The 17,500-nt window shown below is 46.6% G+C and overlaps 1 protein-coding gene across 1 annotated transcript in view; it reads right to left on the bottom strand.

The window, feature by feature from the left end:
• elmo1 (engulfment and cell motility 1 (ced-12 homolog, C. elegans)) overlaps positions 1 to 17,500 on the bottom strand; it is a 60,169-nt gene that overhangs the window by 29,874 nt on the left and 12,795 nt on the right. Inside the window, exons 9-10 of the mRNA XM_048229146.1 lie at positions 17,259 to 17,363; positions 13,381 to 13,489 (exon numbers count right to left, since the gene is read on the bottom strand). Of these exons, the coding sequence (XP_048085103.1) occupies positions 13,381 to 13,489; positions 17,259 to 17,363 (214 nt within the window). The remainder of the gene's footprint in view (positions 1 to 13,380; positions 13,490 to 17,258; positions 17,364 to 17,500) is intronic.

Here is a 17,500-nt window from a genome sequence, read left to right on the forward strand (position 1 = left end):
TAGAAAGGGCAAACACAGCACCAAATGGCAAGGCGAACAAAAATACAGAGATGGAGAGGGAGATGGAGTCGGCAAATCTCCCATCAGCAGCCCCCTTTCAAGGCCCAGGAACCCAATCATGTGCAACATGACCTTAATCTGTGTGTTCAGTGACCCGAGATGATGTCCTGTCACCTCTCCAAAACTCACTGCTCCAATCTGTTAATAGTGATCTAATAGAAAACCACAGACTGGTGAGAGGATTGAAAGCTGGATTAGTTGGTGGCATGAGATAACTTTTTCTTTCAGAGAACACCCCTGTGTTACTGCCATTTCACATCCTCTCATCAAATGAGCGGTTTCTATCCAACCTACTCTCTCGTCAAAAGGTGTATGTTTAAGCAATGGACCACTGTATTCACCATTCTACAGCATCATCTCTGGAAAACTGGCACCAGGTGTCCTTGGATGTGCTACAACTGTCTGGACCACAATAATATGCCGAAACATCCCTTAAGAGAGCAGAGTCCAAAAGAAGAGCGCTCAAAATGCAAAACTAACTCAGGCCCCTGGAGGCTAACAGCCATATGGCTCCACAGCCAACCATGCCAGCTATCTTAAGCAGGGACCACACTGGCAATAATGCAGAAGCAGTAGCAGGTCCAATGCAATGCTGAGTCACAACAATTCTATTAGTTTAAACCAATGACTGTATATGGCTATATACAGTGGCCAAACAAACACGCGCACGCACACACACACACACACCCACACACACACAGTCACTGGTTTAAACATAGGGTAATACTTTACTTGACAGTATTGACAAAAGAGTGACATGACACCATCATGAACACACGACACTGTCATGACACATGAACCCTAACCCTAACCTCCTCTAACCCTAATCCTAACCCGAACTCTAACCTTAACCCTAACCCTAACCTAACCCTAACTTGTTATGACAAAAAAACGAATGTCACTTAATAACAGAAGCATTATGTCATAAATGTTTATGACTTGTTTATGACACGTTCATGACCGTGTCATGTCACTCTTATGTCGATACTGTCAAGTAAAGTATTACCCCATCATGAACACACGACACTGTCATCACTGTCAGCGCTGTCAAGTAAAGTGTAACCAAACAAAGTTCTGTCTCGTTGCTAAGTGAGGTGAAATTCTAATTTCAGTGCGGCAGAAAGAAAGGTCCCTACCCTGACCTGAATGTCTAAAGTGTTCCTATGAGACTGAGGTTGAGAGGACATCAGCTGAGATCGATGAGAATTGTCCTATGCTCTCGAACTTGAACAACTTGAATCATCCATTCCACTACAGAACCATAGCAAACAATAATAGAAAGTCTACCGCCTTTACTGCTTCTACTGCTAGTCAGTATCCTCGACATGGGTGGCAAGTCCAGCCTGGGTGGCCTCTGCTGGGGGAAACACAATCTACCTGTAGCCCCCTGATGGTCCATATGTCTGGTCCATATGCCTGCTGCACTCTGTGAAACTCTAAACCATCCCTCTCAAGACATACAAGACAGCCACCTACATAGAAGGACACACAGAGGACAGTATGGTGATGATGCCTTTGACAGATCAGATGGTTTAGAGAGAGATGGTCTGATTTACACTTCACACAAGGACTGAGGCCACTGAAGAAACATCAAGCAACCCCTTAGTCACCTTCTGAGTTCAGACAGAAGGCAAGAAAGCAGAAAAATTCTGGCTACATCCATCCTTCAAAGCCCTGGATGTTGTTCTGCACGACCTTTTACAGTGCACAAATATTGTTGCGTGCGAACGCCTGAACGCAAAAGGCATCGAATGAGTCATGCCCCTCTTGATGCCACTCGTCCGATGCCACGTATTCTGGTCCTGTGGGACCGCCGCGTGAGCTCCGGGGACAAGAAGCGATCAGACATCACAACTGCAGCCTGTCCTAGGCTCAAAGGTCACAGACTCGGGGACAGGAGAAGCTGGCATGTGCCAGGAGGGCACATTGGCAAGGCGTGACGACGATGCCCGTCGCCTTTCAAATGTGACGCGAGGGTGACGAGTAACGAGGGTGACGAGTAACGAGAGTGACGAGACCTCGAGGCGGTCATGGCGAACTATAACAGGAAGCAAATGGCCAGGCACACAGAGGAGTTCTGGGTAAAGTAGCTATAAAGACAAGAAACACTAGTGCTTAGAGCATAGGCCAACTGTATGGAGTGTGTGTATATGTAAGGACAGAGTGTGAGAGAAATAGAAGAAAGAAGAGAAATGAAAAAAGGAAAGGAAACGAGTGGGAGAGGAAGCTCTTTTGACACGAGCCTGAGCTCAGAGCTGTGAGGGGAGGAGAGGAGAGGAGGGGAGGAGGAGAAGAGAGGAAGAGAGGAGAGGAGGAGGAAAGAGAAGAGGCCACACTCCAGCCACGAGTCACCTTGAAGCCCAGAGACACTACAGTGGTCTAATGAATCCACTGTGAGAGGTGCTGTTCCATACCCTAATGATGTGGCCACACACACACACACACACACACACACACACACACACACACACACACACACACACACTAGCTGAGACCGTGTCTGTGTGTGAGCCTTCATGTGCTCTGACACTCTGAGCCGTCTAGTAACAAACCTGTCAGACAGAAGGCCGTCTTAGGGGGCAGATGATGGGCACCTCCCATTTAGAGAGGAGCTAGAGCTAAATAATTGAGGGGGGAGGTTGCCAGTCGCAATTTAATTTCCATTCAGACAGAATGATGAATAACATTAAGACAGAGCGGATCACATGCTGATAAGTTTGCAAGGCATCTTCAACGCATTCTAACTCAGGAAGAGAGACAGGCACAGACAGAGGTAAGGGGGAGGGAGAGAGAGGGAGGGAGAGAGAGAGAGAGAGAGGGAGTGAGAGAGAGAGAGGTGGGGATGAGAAAGAGTGAGAAAGGGAGAGGGATAGTAATTGAGAAAGAATGAGCAAGTGAGAGCAAGAGAGAGCAAGAGAAAAAGAAAGAAAACGACTGATAGACAGAAAGACAGGATAAGAGATGGAGGGGGGGTGGAGGGAGAGAGGAAGGAGGAAGGGTCCGTGAGTGACAGCAGAGCAGTATTAGCTGGAATGAGGAGAAATTGACAGGGAGAGATAAGGCTGCTGGCAGGTTCGGCCGCGCCGAGTAAACAACAGACCGGACACGCAGATGAGGTCTGCAACGGCAGCCCCATCTGTCTGCAGATGTCTTCTGCACTACGCATCACTCACCACACACACACACACACACACACACACACACAGACACTCACACACACAGACACTCACACACACAGACACTCACACACACACACAAGCAAGCTCATCGCCATCAGTCACTGAAGCTAGGCTGCTCTCTGTGCATGTGCATAGTTCTGACAGACACGCAAGAAGCGTTAAAACAACCCAAACCTCCACGCCATCACGACTGATGGCATTCAGGCAACAACAAACTGCCTTGGCCGTCTCGCTGTCCGAGATACTGACCTGCCAACAGGCATTCGTCTGTTATGCTCTTAAAAACAAACACAAACACACACACACACACAAAGGACGCCGGTGAAGCATCAAACACACTCACGGTCCACTGCACCATCGCTCTGGTTCTGCGGCACTCTCTGCCCCAGGAGAGTAGCAGCTCAGTCAGCACTGCAATCTGCTCTCCTGAACACAGTACACAGGGTAGCTGGCACTTCCACACACACACACACACACACACACCTCATGGGGGTAGATAGTATTTCTTCTAAACAGTCAATGAGTCACTATAACAGTCGAGCATATGACAGTTCTAGGAAGTGCTGATCTTAGAAATCCTGAGGTCCAAAGAACTTGAAAGGAAGTCCATACGTCAACAGAAAAGAAAGGAAGTCCATAAGAGAGCAGAAAGATTGTTGTTTACATTTTGATACCAAAACAAAATCTCCTTGAGGCCTACTAAACAAGAGGCTCTCATTCTCTTTCTTTTCTCATCAATATGAGGGGTGTCAGGTGACACAAACCACTGGAGAGGGAAAGAGAAGAAATATATTTATTTATTATTATTTTGGTCAATTTGTTTACTGGTGTAATAGCCTAGAAGCGAAACAGTAGATTGTTATTATTTTTTACTTATATTTTCTCTCATGCATTTAGTTGTTGATGCTCTCGTGGAGTTTGGTCATGCATTTAGTTGTTGATGCCTGGAGTAGACTAGCCTATGCATTTAGTTGTTGATGCTCGAGTAACTGCATTCTATGCATTTAGTTGTTGATTTTTTACTATGCATTTATTTGATCCGGAGTAGACTCCATGCATCTATGCATTTAGTTGTTGATGCTTGTGAGTAGACTCTAAACTCTAGCATTTAGTTGATGATGCCGTGAGTAGACTCTGCGCTCTATGCATTTAGTTGTTGATGCTCGTGGAGTAGACTCCTGCTCCTATGCATTTAGTTGTTGATGCTCGTGAGTAGACTCTGCGCTCTAGGTTTAGTTGTTGATGCATTTAGTTGTTGATGCCGTGAGAGTAGACTCGCTTCTATGCATTTAGTTGTTGATGCTCGTGAGTAGACTCTGCGCTCTATGCATTTAGTTGTTGATGCTCGTGAGTAGACTCTGCGCTCTATGCATTTAGTTGTTGATGCTCGTGAGTAGACTCTGCGCTCTATGCATTTAGTTGTTGATGCTCGTGAGTAGACTCTGCGCTCTATGCATTTAGTTGTTGATGCCCGGTGAGTAGACTCCTCTATGCATTTGGCAGAGGAGATAGACTCTACTCTATGCATTTAGTTGTTGATGCCCATTGAGTAGACTCTGCGCTCTATGCAGTTGCATCAGTCCTGCATCTATGCATTTTAATGCCCGTGTCCAATATGCTCCAGCCCGAAGCGGATCTCACTCCACAGCATCAGTCCGCTCTTAATCTGTTCCAATACTATCCGCCATGTTTGACTGGTGTAGCATGTTTAACATTGTGTCAAAATGACTTTAAGCGTATCAGATTATGTGCATCAAAAGTGAAGGTCATTGCTGTGGTCTGCTCATTCACCACATTTGTGGATGTCAAGAAGAAATCATGTACATCAAGAGACAATAACTGATCTAGGGTCTTAGTGAACCAGTGATTTCGGTTCTGCATTTCATAAGGAGTAAAAAAACTGATGAAGATAATCAGTTTCTTGTAGACTGTTAGTACAGCATGTAAAAATATGATAAAAAAATGAAATAATTCTGAAAAAAAGACCTTCAAGTCAGACCCTGTGTAAGCTGGTAATAGGATCATTTTCAATTTCAAAATCAAGCGAGCGCGCTAAGAGGGGATTTCTTTCTCACACACAGACAGCATGGAGCTCTGAATCCACTCCAGGCCAGCAGATGCATTCCTTTCCTGCAATCTGTCTCTTCAGCAGTCCGACACCACTGGCGTCCAGAGGCTCTTTCAGAGAGGACGTCGCAGTGGAACTATCAGAGAAGCTGGATGACATGCCCTGACAATATGAGATTTATGCACAGTGCCGGCTGCCCAATTTACTTTCGAAACATTCCCAGCTGCCCATGGGTGTCTTTAGGTTTGCAATAGAGCCAGCCAGTCTCCCTTCTACGGAGAGGGTGGTGGAGATGATGGTATACTGCTCTGTAAAAAATGTTACATCTGAAGCAGGAGTGTGTTTATGTGGGGAGTGGGGTTGCGGGAGTGGGTATGTTTGATTGTGTTTTAAGCGGCAGGGGGGGTGAGAGAAATTTGTCAGTGGCAACAGCAGCAAACAAGCAAACAAACAAACAAAGACATTTTAAGTAGACACTGGAAGTGGTACACTTTGATTTATGATTTAGTTGTTGATGCTCGTGAGTAGACTCTGCGCTCTATGCATTTAGTTGTTGATGCCCGTGAGTAGACTCTGCGCTCTATGCATTTAGTTGTTGATGCCCGTGAGTAGACTCTGCGCTCTATGCATTTAGTTGTTGATGCTGGTAATAGGGATCATTTTCACTTCAAAACTGCTGAAGCTGCTTAAGAGGGGATTTCTTTCTCACACAGACAGTGCATGGAGCCTCTGAATCCACCTAGGCCAGTAGATGTTGATCTCCTTTTCCCTGTAATCTGTCTCTTCAGTAGTCCGACACCACTGGCGCCCAGAGGCTCTTTTCAGAGAGGACGCCGTAGTGGAACTATCAGAGAAGCTGGGATGACATGCCCTGACAATATGAGATTTATGCACAGTGCCGGGCTGCCCACTTCTCTAAAACATTCCCAGCTGCCCATGGGTGTCTTTAGGGTTTGCAATAGAGCCAGCCAGTCTCCCTTCTACGGAGAGGGTGGTGGAGATGATGGCAGTCTGCACCTGTAAAAAATGTTACATCTGAAGCAGGAGGTGTGTATGTGGGGGGGGAGAAGTTGGGGATGTTTGCCCTGACGTTTGAAATTGTCAGTGGCAACAGTTGGGCTGCCCAAAACAAATTTGTCAGTGACATTCCCAGTAGAAACGCCCAAACAAACAAACAAAAGACATTTAAGAGCCAGAAGTGGTACACTTTCTACCGGAGAGGGTGTGGTGGAGATGATGGTATACCGCTCTGTGTTACATCTGAAGCAGAGTGCTTATGTGGGGAGGGGGCTGGAGGGTATGCTTGATTGTGTTTAAGCGCAGGGGTGAGAGAAATTTGTCAGTGGCAACAGCCAAACCAAACAAACAAACAAAGACATTTTAAGTAGATGATGGAAGTGGTACTGCTTTATGAAAAAATGTTACATCGGAAGCAGGGTGTGTTTATGTGGGGGAGTGGGGTTGCGAGTGGGTATGTTTGATTGTGTTTTAAAAGCGGCGGGGGTAGAAATTTGTCAGTGGCAACAGCAGCAAAACAAAGCAAACATTAAAACAAAGACATTTTAAGTAGACACTGGAAGTGGTACACTTTGATTTATGATTCCAAACAGAAGCAAAAAAAAAAACGAAATAAATAAAAACATTCATCGCTTGGCAAGATCTTCATGACTCAAAGCGCCAAAAAGCCCAGGCTTAATGATGCCACTGGGCCATCCTCTGTTCCGAGAAATGAAAAGGGCTGAATTCAGGAATCAGCGTGGTCCATTTTCACACACATCAAAAAGAAAACCCCAACTTTTGTAGTTTTAACAAGATCTTGGGGGACAAACTGGCAGAAAGAGGCCACAGCCAGAGCTGCTTGGCACCCCGAGCACTCTCTCCACTCAACAAGCAGGGGAGGGAGAGAGAGAGAGAGAGAGAGAGAGAGAGAGAGAGAGAGAGAAAGAAAGAGACTCATTCATTAAAAAAGGGATTCTTGGAAACTGTTCTTTTTCATGGAACCGTAGATAAGACAGACGGAGTCTCCTGTGGGCATCGCTTGAGAGCGACAGCGAGAGAGAGAAGGAGGAAGGGGCAGGACGCCACCGGGCAAGGTGTATCTGTGCCACTTCTCCGCAGGGCGCTGCTGTCCTGGCATTTTTTTATTTTTTTCGTTTTTCACAAAAAACACTCACACACACACAACACACACACACACACACACACGAGATATGTCAAATGCTTGACATACTGCCACAAAAACCAAGGCAAATACGCACACACACAAATCTGTAATTCGTGATGAATATTGTGTTTAGCACGATCTGGTTTGCTGAGTCAGGGCTTCCAGAGAGCGAAGGCCTTTTGTTTGCCAGTCACGCCTCGTTCCCATCCGCTGCAGGGCCATCAGACCTCTCCTCTCCTTCACCTGTCCGCATAAATCTGTCCATCTGCAGCGGGCCGCTCAAACTCGTCTCCAACAGCCCCCGATTCATTTCCCCCCGCTCCGACAGGCCAAGATGGACGGGGGCCCCGAGAATGGCAGGAATCAATATCCAGGTCACTTCTCCGACCGGCCATTCTAAATAAGCTTATAAATATTACATGGGCATTTTCACACTATTTCAACCTTCAGGGGTTTTTTTTTTCTTCTTAAGAGTAGGAAAGTGGACCGGTGGGAAGTTGTCATGGGGGTAGGAGGGGGGGCACTGACTGCTGTGGATTCCATTAAAGTGGTTTCAGGGGGGACTGCAGAGGGGGGCTATGAATCTTTCAGAGTGAAGAGAGAGAGAGAGAGAGAGGAGAGAGAGAGAGAGAGAGAGAGAGAGAGAGAGAGAGAGAGAGAGAGGGTGGGTGGGTGATGCTGGGACACCTGGCTGGATGGACCATGAATAATACAGAGACTTTAGTCCAGAAACTGAGCGAAGGAATGAAATGATCAAGAAAATCAATTAAGAGGCAACCAGAGGCTGTTTTCAACAGCCATCTGCAAAGAACTAATATAGGTATATTTGGCTAGATCAGCCGAGGACATGTCAAAACAAAATTGTTCACGGTACTTATGGAGCCCCGAGTGAAAGACGAGTTTAAGCATAATCTCAATAAATAAAAAGAATTGTGGATGTGTGTGTGTGTGTGTGTTTATAAGGTGACTTGAGGGCAGTATTTTGCCTCTCTCTTTCATCCGAACATCAGAGAGGTGTTCCATCATTTCATGATGAGAGGATATCACAGCTCGCCTCACATCTTACACAAGCAGGTAGCTCAGGAGTGGGCGGCGGTGCGGTGGTCAGGCAAAAATTCAAATAGCTGGCAAAGCCAAGAGACAGGAAATGACATCAAGGAACCCTGGCCACCCTTTCATCATCCAAACATGCTTTAGTGTCCAGAAGAGAAAAAATAACATTCTTGGATAGGCTGAAGTGCCCTTGACATTTTGAAGAGGCAAAAGATACATAATCCATCTGAGACAGGCTTAAAATGACAACGGGGGGACATGGCATGCTCATCTTCCACTCATCTTTGCTCATCCTTCAAAAATACATGAGTTGAAGTCTGGAGGGGTGGAGAAGAGATTGCAACCACACACAGATTCTCTTTTAGCTCAGGCGTGCAGCTGTGGGGGTTCCACTCCAAGCCCGCCTTCCTTTAAAAAGGCACACATTTCTTTTTAATGAAGAATTAGATGGAGCTTCTCTCTCTCTTTCTCTCATTCTCTCCCTTTCCCTCTCTCTCTCCACCCCCACATGTTCTCTGGAGTTTCAATGCCTGAGGGGAAAGCTGGCCACGCTTCTCTCTTCATCTCTCTCTCTCTCTCTCTCTCTCTCTCTCTCTCTCTCTCTCTCTCTCTCTCTCTCTCTCACACACACACACACCCTACTGAATGTCACCATGGAGGTGCTGCAGTTTAGTCTCACAGCCTCATTAGCCAGGCATCAGTCACAGGATCAAAACACACACACACACACCCTACTGAATGTCACCATGGAGGTGCTGCAGTTTAGTCTCACAGCCTCATTAGCCAGGCATCAGTCACAGGATCAAAACACACACACACACACCCTACTGAATGTCACCATGGAGGTGCTGCAGTTTAGTCTCACAGCCTCATTAGCCAGGCATCAGTCACAGGATCAAAACACACACACACACACCCTACTGAATGTCACCATGGAGGTGCTGCAGTTTAGTCTCACAGCCTCATTAGCCAGGCATCAGTCACAGGATCAAAACACACACACACACACACACACACCCTACTGAATGTCACCATGGAGGTGCTGCAGTTTAGTCTCACAGCCTCATTAGCCAGGCATCAGTCACAGGATCAAAACACACACACACACACCCTACTGAATGTCACCATGGAGGTGCTGCAGTTTAGTCTCACAGCCTCATTAGCCAGGCATCAGTCACAGGATCAAAACACACACACACACACACCCTACTGAATGTCACCATGGAGGTGCTGCAGTTTAGTCTCACAGCCTCATTAGCCAGGCATCAGTCACAGGATCAAAACACACACACACACACCCTACTGAATGTCACCATGGAGGTGCTGCAGTTTAGTCTCACAGCCTCATTAGCCAGGCATCAGTCACAGGATCAAAACACACACACACACACCCTACTGAATGTCACCATGGAGGTGCTGCAGTTTAGTCTCACAGCCTCATTAGCCAGGCATCAGTCACAGGATCAAAACACACACACACACACCCTACTGAATGTCACCATGGAGGTGCTGCAGTTTAGTCTCACAGCCTCATTAGCCAGGCATCAGTCACAGGATCAAAACACACACACACACACCCTACTGAATGTCACCATGGAGGTGCTGCAGTTTAGTCTCACAGCCTCATTAGCCAGGCATCAGTCACAGGATCAAAACACACACACACACACCCTACTGAATGTCACCATGGAGGTGCTGCAGTTTAGTCTCACAGCCTCATTAGCCAGGCATCAGTCACAGGATCAAAACACACACACACACACCCTACTGAATGCTGGAGGTGCTGCAGTTTAGTCTCACAGCCTCATTAGCCAGGCATCAGTCACAGGATCAAAACACACACACACACCCTACTGAATGTCACCATGGAGGTGCTGCAGTTTAGTCTCACAGCCTCATTAGCCAGGCATCAGTCACAGGATCAAAAACACACACACACACACACACACACACACACACACACACACACACACACACACACACACACAACTGAATGTCACAATGGAGGTGCTGCAGTTTAGTCTCACAGCCTCATTAGCCAGGCATCAGTCACGGGATCACAAAACACACACACACACACACACACACACACTATTAGAGTGATGTCATACATATGTGCATGCACACGCACACACACGATATGTGTGCAGACACATGAACACAGACCATTAGAGCGTTGTCATAATGACAGGTGCAACAGTACTGGGCATGAGAGCCTGGGGGGTTGGTGCTGATATCAAAGCCTCCTCGGTGTCACAGCGGTGATCACGGCCCACAGCGAGGACGTCACTATCACACGCCTGACAAGAAGCAGAGGGGACGCGGCTTTAATTACAACCCTCACCCCCCACGTATCCAGTTATCCACGGGGACACACACCTACCAACCCCATCCCTCTAACACACACACACCTTTTCTCCATCACTCTTTCTACATCTCTCACAGTGGATGTATTTTGCCACTTGCCCTCTACATTTGTTATATGATTGTTTTCATTACCAATGCATTGTGAAAAGCTGTGGTGTTAGGAAGGGTTCTAGACTATAAAACCAGTGTTTGTCATTATGTGCGCAAATAACTCTCCCTTTCAGCTGACTACTCATCATCTCCAAAAGAGTGACAACTTTAAAAAAAAAAGCTCTCAAAAAAAAAAAAAAAAAAAAAAAAAACATGCTCCATTTCTGCAGATAAAACTTTGATGAGACAACAACACACAGGCGCATAAAAACAGAAGTCCGTTCTTTTTGGTGGTGCCTTTGAAAAAAAAAACAAAAACAAAACAAAAAACAAAAAACGAACACTGTGCTTCTGACAGTATGATGCCACTCTTATGAATGTGTTCTCTGCTCTGCTAACCTTCAGCCTCACCAAAAACGAAAAGGGGGGGGGGGGGAAGAAAAAAGAAGAGAATACCTCCTACCCCATCCCTCATCTGACAGGCAGGCCCCTAAGGAGGAGCCGGTGGAGGATTCAGACGCCGCTCTCATTAACTAAAGATCAGTGGATCTCAAAGGCCTCCATCCCCGAGACAGACCCCCCCCCCCCTCTCTCTCTTTCCACAAGGACTGCAGCATACCATCAGCATAATCAGTGCAAATCATCCATTAATATGCACCTACATGTCCCTCCCTCTCCCCTTCCTTAACTCATATGCACGTGAGATTGCCATCATGAGTGCACAGATGCTAAGGGAAGGTGTAGTTGAAGATCATAAAATAGCCATTATTACCAGATTGGTGGTGCACAAGTTGAATGTTCTATATGTAATTATCAATTAATAGTATGCATAAGTGGAAGAATAGTGGGTAGAAGTATGTGCTGTGTGGTAAATATTACATAGTGAGTGGTGTTCCTTCTTTTCAGTGAGAAAGAAGCTGATGCCATTTTCATCTTGTGTGCATCTACCATGTCAGACAAGGACAGTGGGAGCGTGCAATTGGGCTGACAGATGCTCCCCAGGATGTCTGATAACACACACAACACACAGACACACACACACACACATCCAAAATGAGGACAAGAAAAGGGCAGCTAGTCTGACAGCCTCTTCAACTGGGCTTCAGGGCATCTACCTCTCCATGTTCCTCCTCCCTCCCTCCCTCCCTTCCTCCCTCTCCTCCATCTCCTCCCTCCCTCTCTCCCCACCCTCTTTCTCTTCCACCGTGACCTCATAAAGGAATGCCCAAATCCCATGTCCATGGCTGTCTTCCACTCCCACATAGCCATGCAGCACCTCAAACAGCTCTGGCCCTAGTCTGTCTGTCACGGACTGGGGCCAAATTTGGGCCAGATTTGGGCCAGGTACACCCCTGAATCTGAATCTGGTACTAAATGAGTAAAATACAACTGTTCCACAACTAGTTAAATACATAGTTTTTTTTAAGGAATCAACTGTCAACTTGCCACAATAAAATGCATTGACCTCTCCTGCATTGCCATTGTGCTAGCTGAAGTGTTCTCTCCACCATCACAGGGGCTTCAGTTCCATTCTGTTAAGATTCATAAGCGCTTGGTCAACTTGGATAAAGGCATCCATGCAATGCAAGTAAATGTCAGAAGAAGAGTGCTAAGCCAGTGGCAGTCCACCGAATAGGGTCCATCACATCCTTACAGCCAGGGACTGGTGCCCACCTGACTGGTTCAAAATCATCTGCATGACCACAGCACCCTGGGCTTGTCCAGGAGTCTGTGTATGCGTACAGTATATCCGAACCGAAACAAACATGCAATCACACACACACACAAACACACGATACGTTACTGAACTTAACTTGATTGCCACGTCAACATTTGTCTCAGCACAGATCTTACAGTGCACAAAAACAGTGACACTCGCACGTAAGTAGTTAAAGTATTAAAGTATAGTGTATATAAAAAAAAAAAAAAAAAAATAAATAAATAAAAAAAATCAGATGTACATAACACACAAACACAAAGACCCGCCCGATCACTGAACATTCTATATTAAAAGAGAGACCTTAAAAGCTGAGAGTGTTGAGAGGGGAAAGGGGGACGAGAGCGAGGGCGAGGGCAGGCATTAAAGCCCTTCTCATCATTAATTGATGAACTCCAGTGCAATTATAAAAGTATAATGGCTGCTTTTACGCTCACCACAGGAACCGGGCAGGCAGAGGAGAGATGGAGGGGAGAGATAGATGGAGGGAGGGAGGAGAGAGAGAGAGAGAGAGAGAGAGAGGAGGATAGGATGGTGGATGGACAGACAGAGAGAGAGAGAGAGAGAGAGAGAGAAAGAAAGAGAAAGAGAGAGAAAAGGAGGATAGGATGGTGGATGGACAGAAAAATGGAGGAAATTTTGAATTTTTTTAGTGGGGACGGGGTTGTGTGATGAGACTTACGCAGTTCGCCCACTTTGAGGATCTCACACAGCATCTTGGTCAGCTCGATGCTGCTGCGGCCAAATGGACACTCGTGCTTGTCTTCCCTGCTGCTGTTCTCCAGCACGATCTGTTGGAAACACACACAGACACGCGCACACACACACACACACACTCATAAGCACTTTATTTATGACCCTATACAAGACATAAATGGACGGGGATACTGGTGCAAGCATGATGAATGTTCTGTTCACACACACATAAACCGACACACACACACACACGCACACACACGCACACACACCAGTGCTAGAAGAGGGCCTGCTGTTTCCCCCTTGACCTGCTAATCCAGTTAATCGCAGCCAGCATCCACATGCCACTCTGAGGGCCAGACGTTCATGGGGGCATTAGTGCAAAGAGACAGAGTGTCAGTGTGTGTGTGTGTGTGTGTGTGTGTGTGGTAGTGAGCATGTCGGTGTGTATTAACAGCACAGTGGAGGGTGACCGATGCAAATACAACCTAAATAGGATTAAACTCTTAAATCTCACACACACACACCATATCGGTCACCAGAGGGTAGGAGGGTATGTTGGCTATTCCCTAACAAGCAGACTTATCCAGCATGGTGCTGCAGTGGGGGGTGTTGTTCAGTCACACTGGGGCTGCTTTATGAGGCCCGTCTCTCCGCCTGCCCAGGCCAGTTAATACCACAACTCCCCTGCCCCCTCGACCCCTCCGAGCTCTCCGTAACTTACCACACATCTTCATTTCTCAATACATTCTCTCTTTTTGCTCTCTCAAAACACACACACACACACACACACACACACACACTGGATCCAGGCCAACTCCAACCCTTTTAACAAAAGTGAGCCACCTTGAGCTTTTATCCCCGGCCTGGAGCGGGGCCAAACTCGGGCCGACAAACGACAAAGAGCACTTTAACCCTACACCGGTCTCTATCCATATAAGTATAAGTATAAGTATATATACTTTTTTGATCCTGTGAGGGAAATTTGGTCTCTGCATTTAACCCAATCGGTGAATTAGTGAAACACAAACAGCACACAGTGAACACACAGTGAGGTGAAGCACACACTAATCCCGGCGCAGTGAGCTGCCTGCTTCAACAGCGGCGCTCGGGGAGCAGTGAGGGGTTAGGTGCCTTGCTCAAGGGCACTTCAGCCGCGGCCCACTGGTCAGGGTTCAAACCGGCAACCCTTCGGTTACAAGTCCAGAGTGCTAACCAGTGGGCCACGGCTGCCCCTGAATGAATGAAACCCTACACCGGTCTCTATCCATATGAAACCCTACACCAGTCTCTACCCTACACCGGTCTCTATCCATATGAAACCCTACACCGGTCTCTATCCATATGAAACCCTACACCAGTCTCTACCCTACACCGGTCTCTATCGATATGAAACCCTACACCAGTCTCTACCCTACACCGGTCTCTATCGATATGAAACCCTACACCGCTCTCTATCCATATGAAACCCTACACCAGTCTCTACCCTACACCGGTCTCTATCGATATGAAACCCTACACCGCTCTCTATCCATATGAAACCCTACACCAGTCTCTACCCTACAGCGGTCTCTATCCATATGAAACCCTACAGCGGTCTCTATCCATATGAAACCCTACACCGTCTCTATCCATATGAAACCCTACAGCGGTCTCTATCCATATGAAACCCTACAGCGGTCTCTATCCATATGAAACCCTACAGCGTCTCTATCCATATGAAACCCTACAGCGGTCTCTATCCATATGAAACCCCCTTTCTATCCATATGAAACCCGTCTTCTATCCATATGAAACCCTACACCGCGTCTCTATCCATATGAAACTAAACTCTATCCATGATCATATGAAACCCTACAGTCTCTATCCATATGAAACTAAACTTTCAGATCATGTTGCCTCAGTGGCGGTCATGCCGCAAGACTCTACAACATAACGGAAAATCAGGACTTACTTGACTCAAGATGCTACCCAACTTCTGGTTCAGGCAATAGTCATCTCACGAACTGACTACTGTAATGCCCTCCTGACAGGTCTCCCAGCCTGCGCAGTGAAACCACTTCAGATGATCCAGAACGCCGGCGCCTGGTCTACAACCAACCAAAAGGGCACGTTACTCCCGCTGCTCATCCAGCTACACTGGCTACCTATGGCGGCCCGCGATCAAATTCAAGGCTCTAACGCTTGCCTACAAAGTAGTCTCCGGTTCTGCTCCCCACCAACTTGAATGCCCTCATACAGACATACGCCATCTCCAGACCGCTGCGCCCTCAGATCTAACGACGCCTAGCTCTACCACTGGTACGCCAAGCCAATCCAAACGCTTTCATCTGTTGTTCCTCGCTGGTGGAACACACTGCCAGCTCCTACAAGGGCAGAGACATCCTTCTCCATTTTCAGAAAACTCCTGAAGACCCAGCTCTTTAGAGAACATCTCCTCTCATAGCAACACTTTACAACAAGTCTTACTGATCCTAGCACTCACCAGCCGCCTCAAACTGACAAGTAACTGTTAAAAAAACAGCACTCACTGATGCACTTATTCTTACTGTACTCTAATGTTTTTAAATTGTCCTAAAATTGTTGAGAACTGCTCTAAAACTTAAACTGTTTACTATGTTGTTAGTCGCTTTGGCTAAAAAGCGTCAGCCAAATGTAATGTAATGTAATGTAATGTAATGTAATGTAATGAAATGAAACCCTACACCGGTCTCTATCCATATGAAACCGCTCCTGCTGTCCTGGGCCGATCTACAGCCATATAAAAGGCAAGGGGACAGAGCAATGTCACATCATTAGCTTTGTGAACCCCTGCCTTCGTGGTTTCTCGCTCTGCCTTGTGGATGCCCTTGTGATAGGTGTTGCTGGCTTGTAGCACAGAAAAGGCTGGTCCTGTAGATGTGTTGCTGAGGCATCAGGGTGACTGAGACTGTATTGATTGTGTGTGTGTGGGTGTGTGTGAGTGTGTGTGTGTGAGTGTATGTGTGTGTAAGAGGCAGTAAGGTTAGTGAGGGCTGATTCTGCTATGCTGGCACAGTATTTCCAAAGGTTCATAATCCGCATAGGGAGACAACTAGAGAGAGAAAAGGGATTTTGTGTGTGTATGTGTGTGGTGTTGAAAAAGTGTTTATTTGTGTGCGTGTGAGAGTGTATGTGAGAGTGTGTGAGTGAGAGAAAGACAGACAGAGAGATAGAAAACAGAAAGATATATATATATATATATATATATATATATATATATATATATATATATATATATATATATATAGACACACACACACACACACACTGTGTGTGTGTGTGTGTGTGTCTGTGTACAGTATGAGGAATGAGTGGTGGGATTGCAGGAGAGCAGGTCTGAACAGGCCGTGGAGGGAGATCTCTCAGGTGACTCAGTCTGGAGGGGCCAGATGTACCAAAAAAGTCATTCCATCTGCAAATGCTGCTCCCCGGGAGAAAGAACGGGAGTGTAAGAGAAATAGAGAGGGAAGTCAACTCAGCTGGAAGGAGGGATAGAGTCCCGAGAGCAAAAAAAGATGGGGATGGAGAGAGTCAGAAAAAAAACGAATGACCGCAAAAGATGGGGGAATATAATAGTGTAATAGTAATGTTGGTGCAGAGCTGTGTGCGTATTTAAATGTGTGTGTGTGTGTGTGTGTGTCTCTTAGTGTCTGCCTGCTTGCCTTGATAGCTATATACTGTAGGTCCACACAAGTGAGTGTTCTCATGAAAGAATGAAGGGCATGGCCACATGAGGAAAAGAAGGGAAGAGACAGAGAGAGAGAAAGAGAGGAGAAAAGGAGAAAAGGGAGAGAGGGATGGAGAGAGACAGAGAGGGAGGGATGGAGGGAGAGAGCTGCTCACCCTGACGTAGGCATCCTGGTGGTGGCGGGCGAAGTACAGCATGTTGTCCAGTGCCAGCATCCCCGGAGGAATCTGAGTGAAGTCGACCGCTGGGTTCACATGGTTCTGAGAAGAAGAAGAAGAAGAAGAAGAAGAAGAAGAAGAAGAAGAAGAAGAAGAAGAAGAAGAAGAAGAAGAAGAAGAAGAAGAAGAAGAAGAGAGGGATACAGAGAGAGGGGGAGAGAGAGAAAAAGACAAAGAGA

The sequence above is a fragment of the Alosa alosa genome, chromosome 20 (assembly GCF_017589495.1).
Source record: "Alosa alosa isolate M-15738 ecotype Scorff River chromosome 20, AALO_Geno_1.1, whole genome shotgun sequence".
Taxonomy (NCBI): Eukaryota; Metazoa; Chordata; class Actinopteri; order Clupeiformes; family Clupeidae; genus Alosa; species Alosa alosa.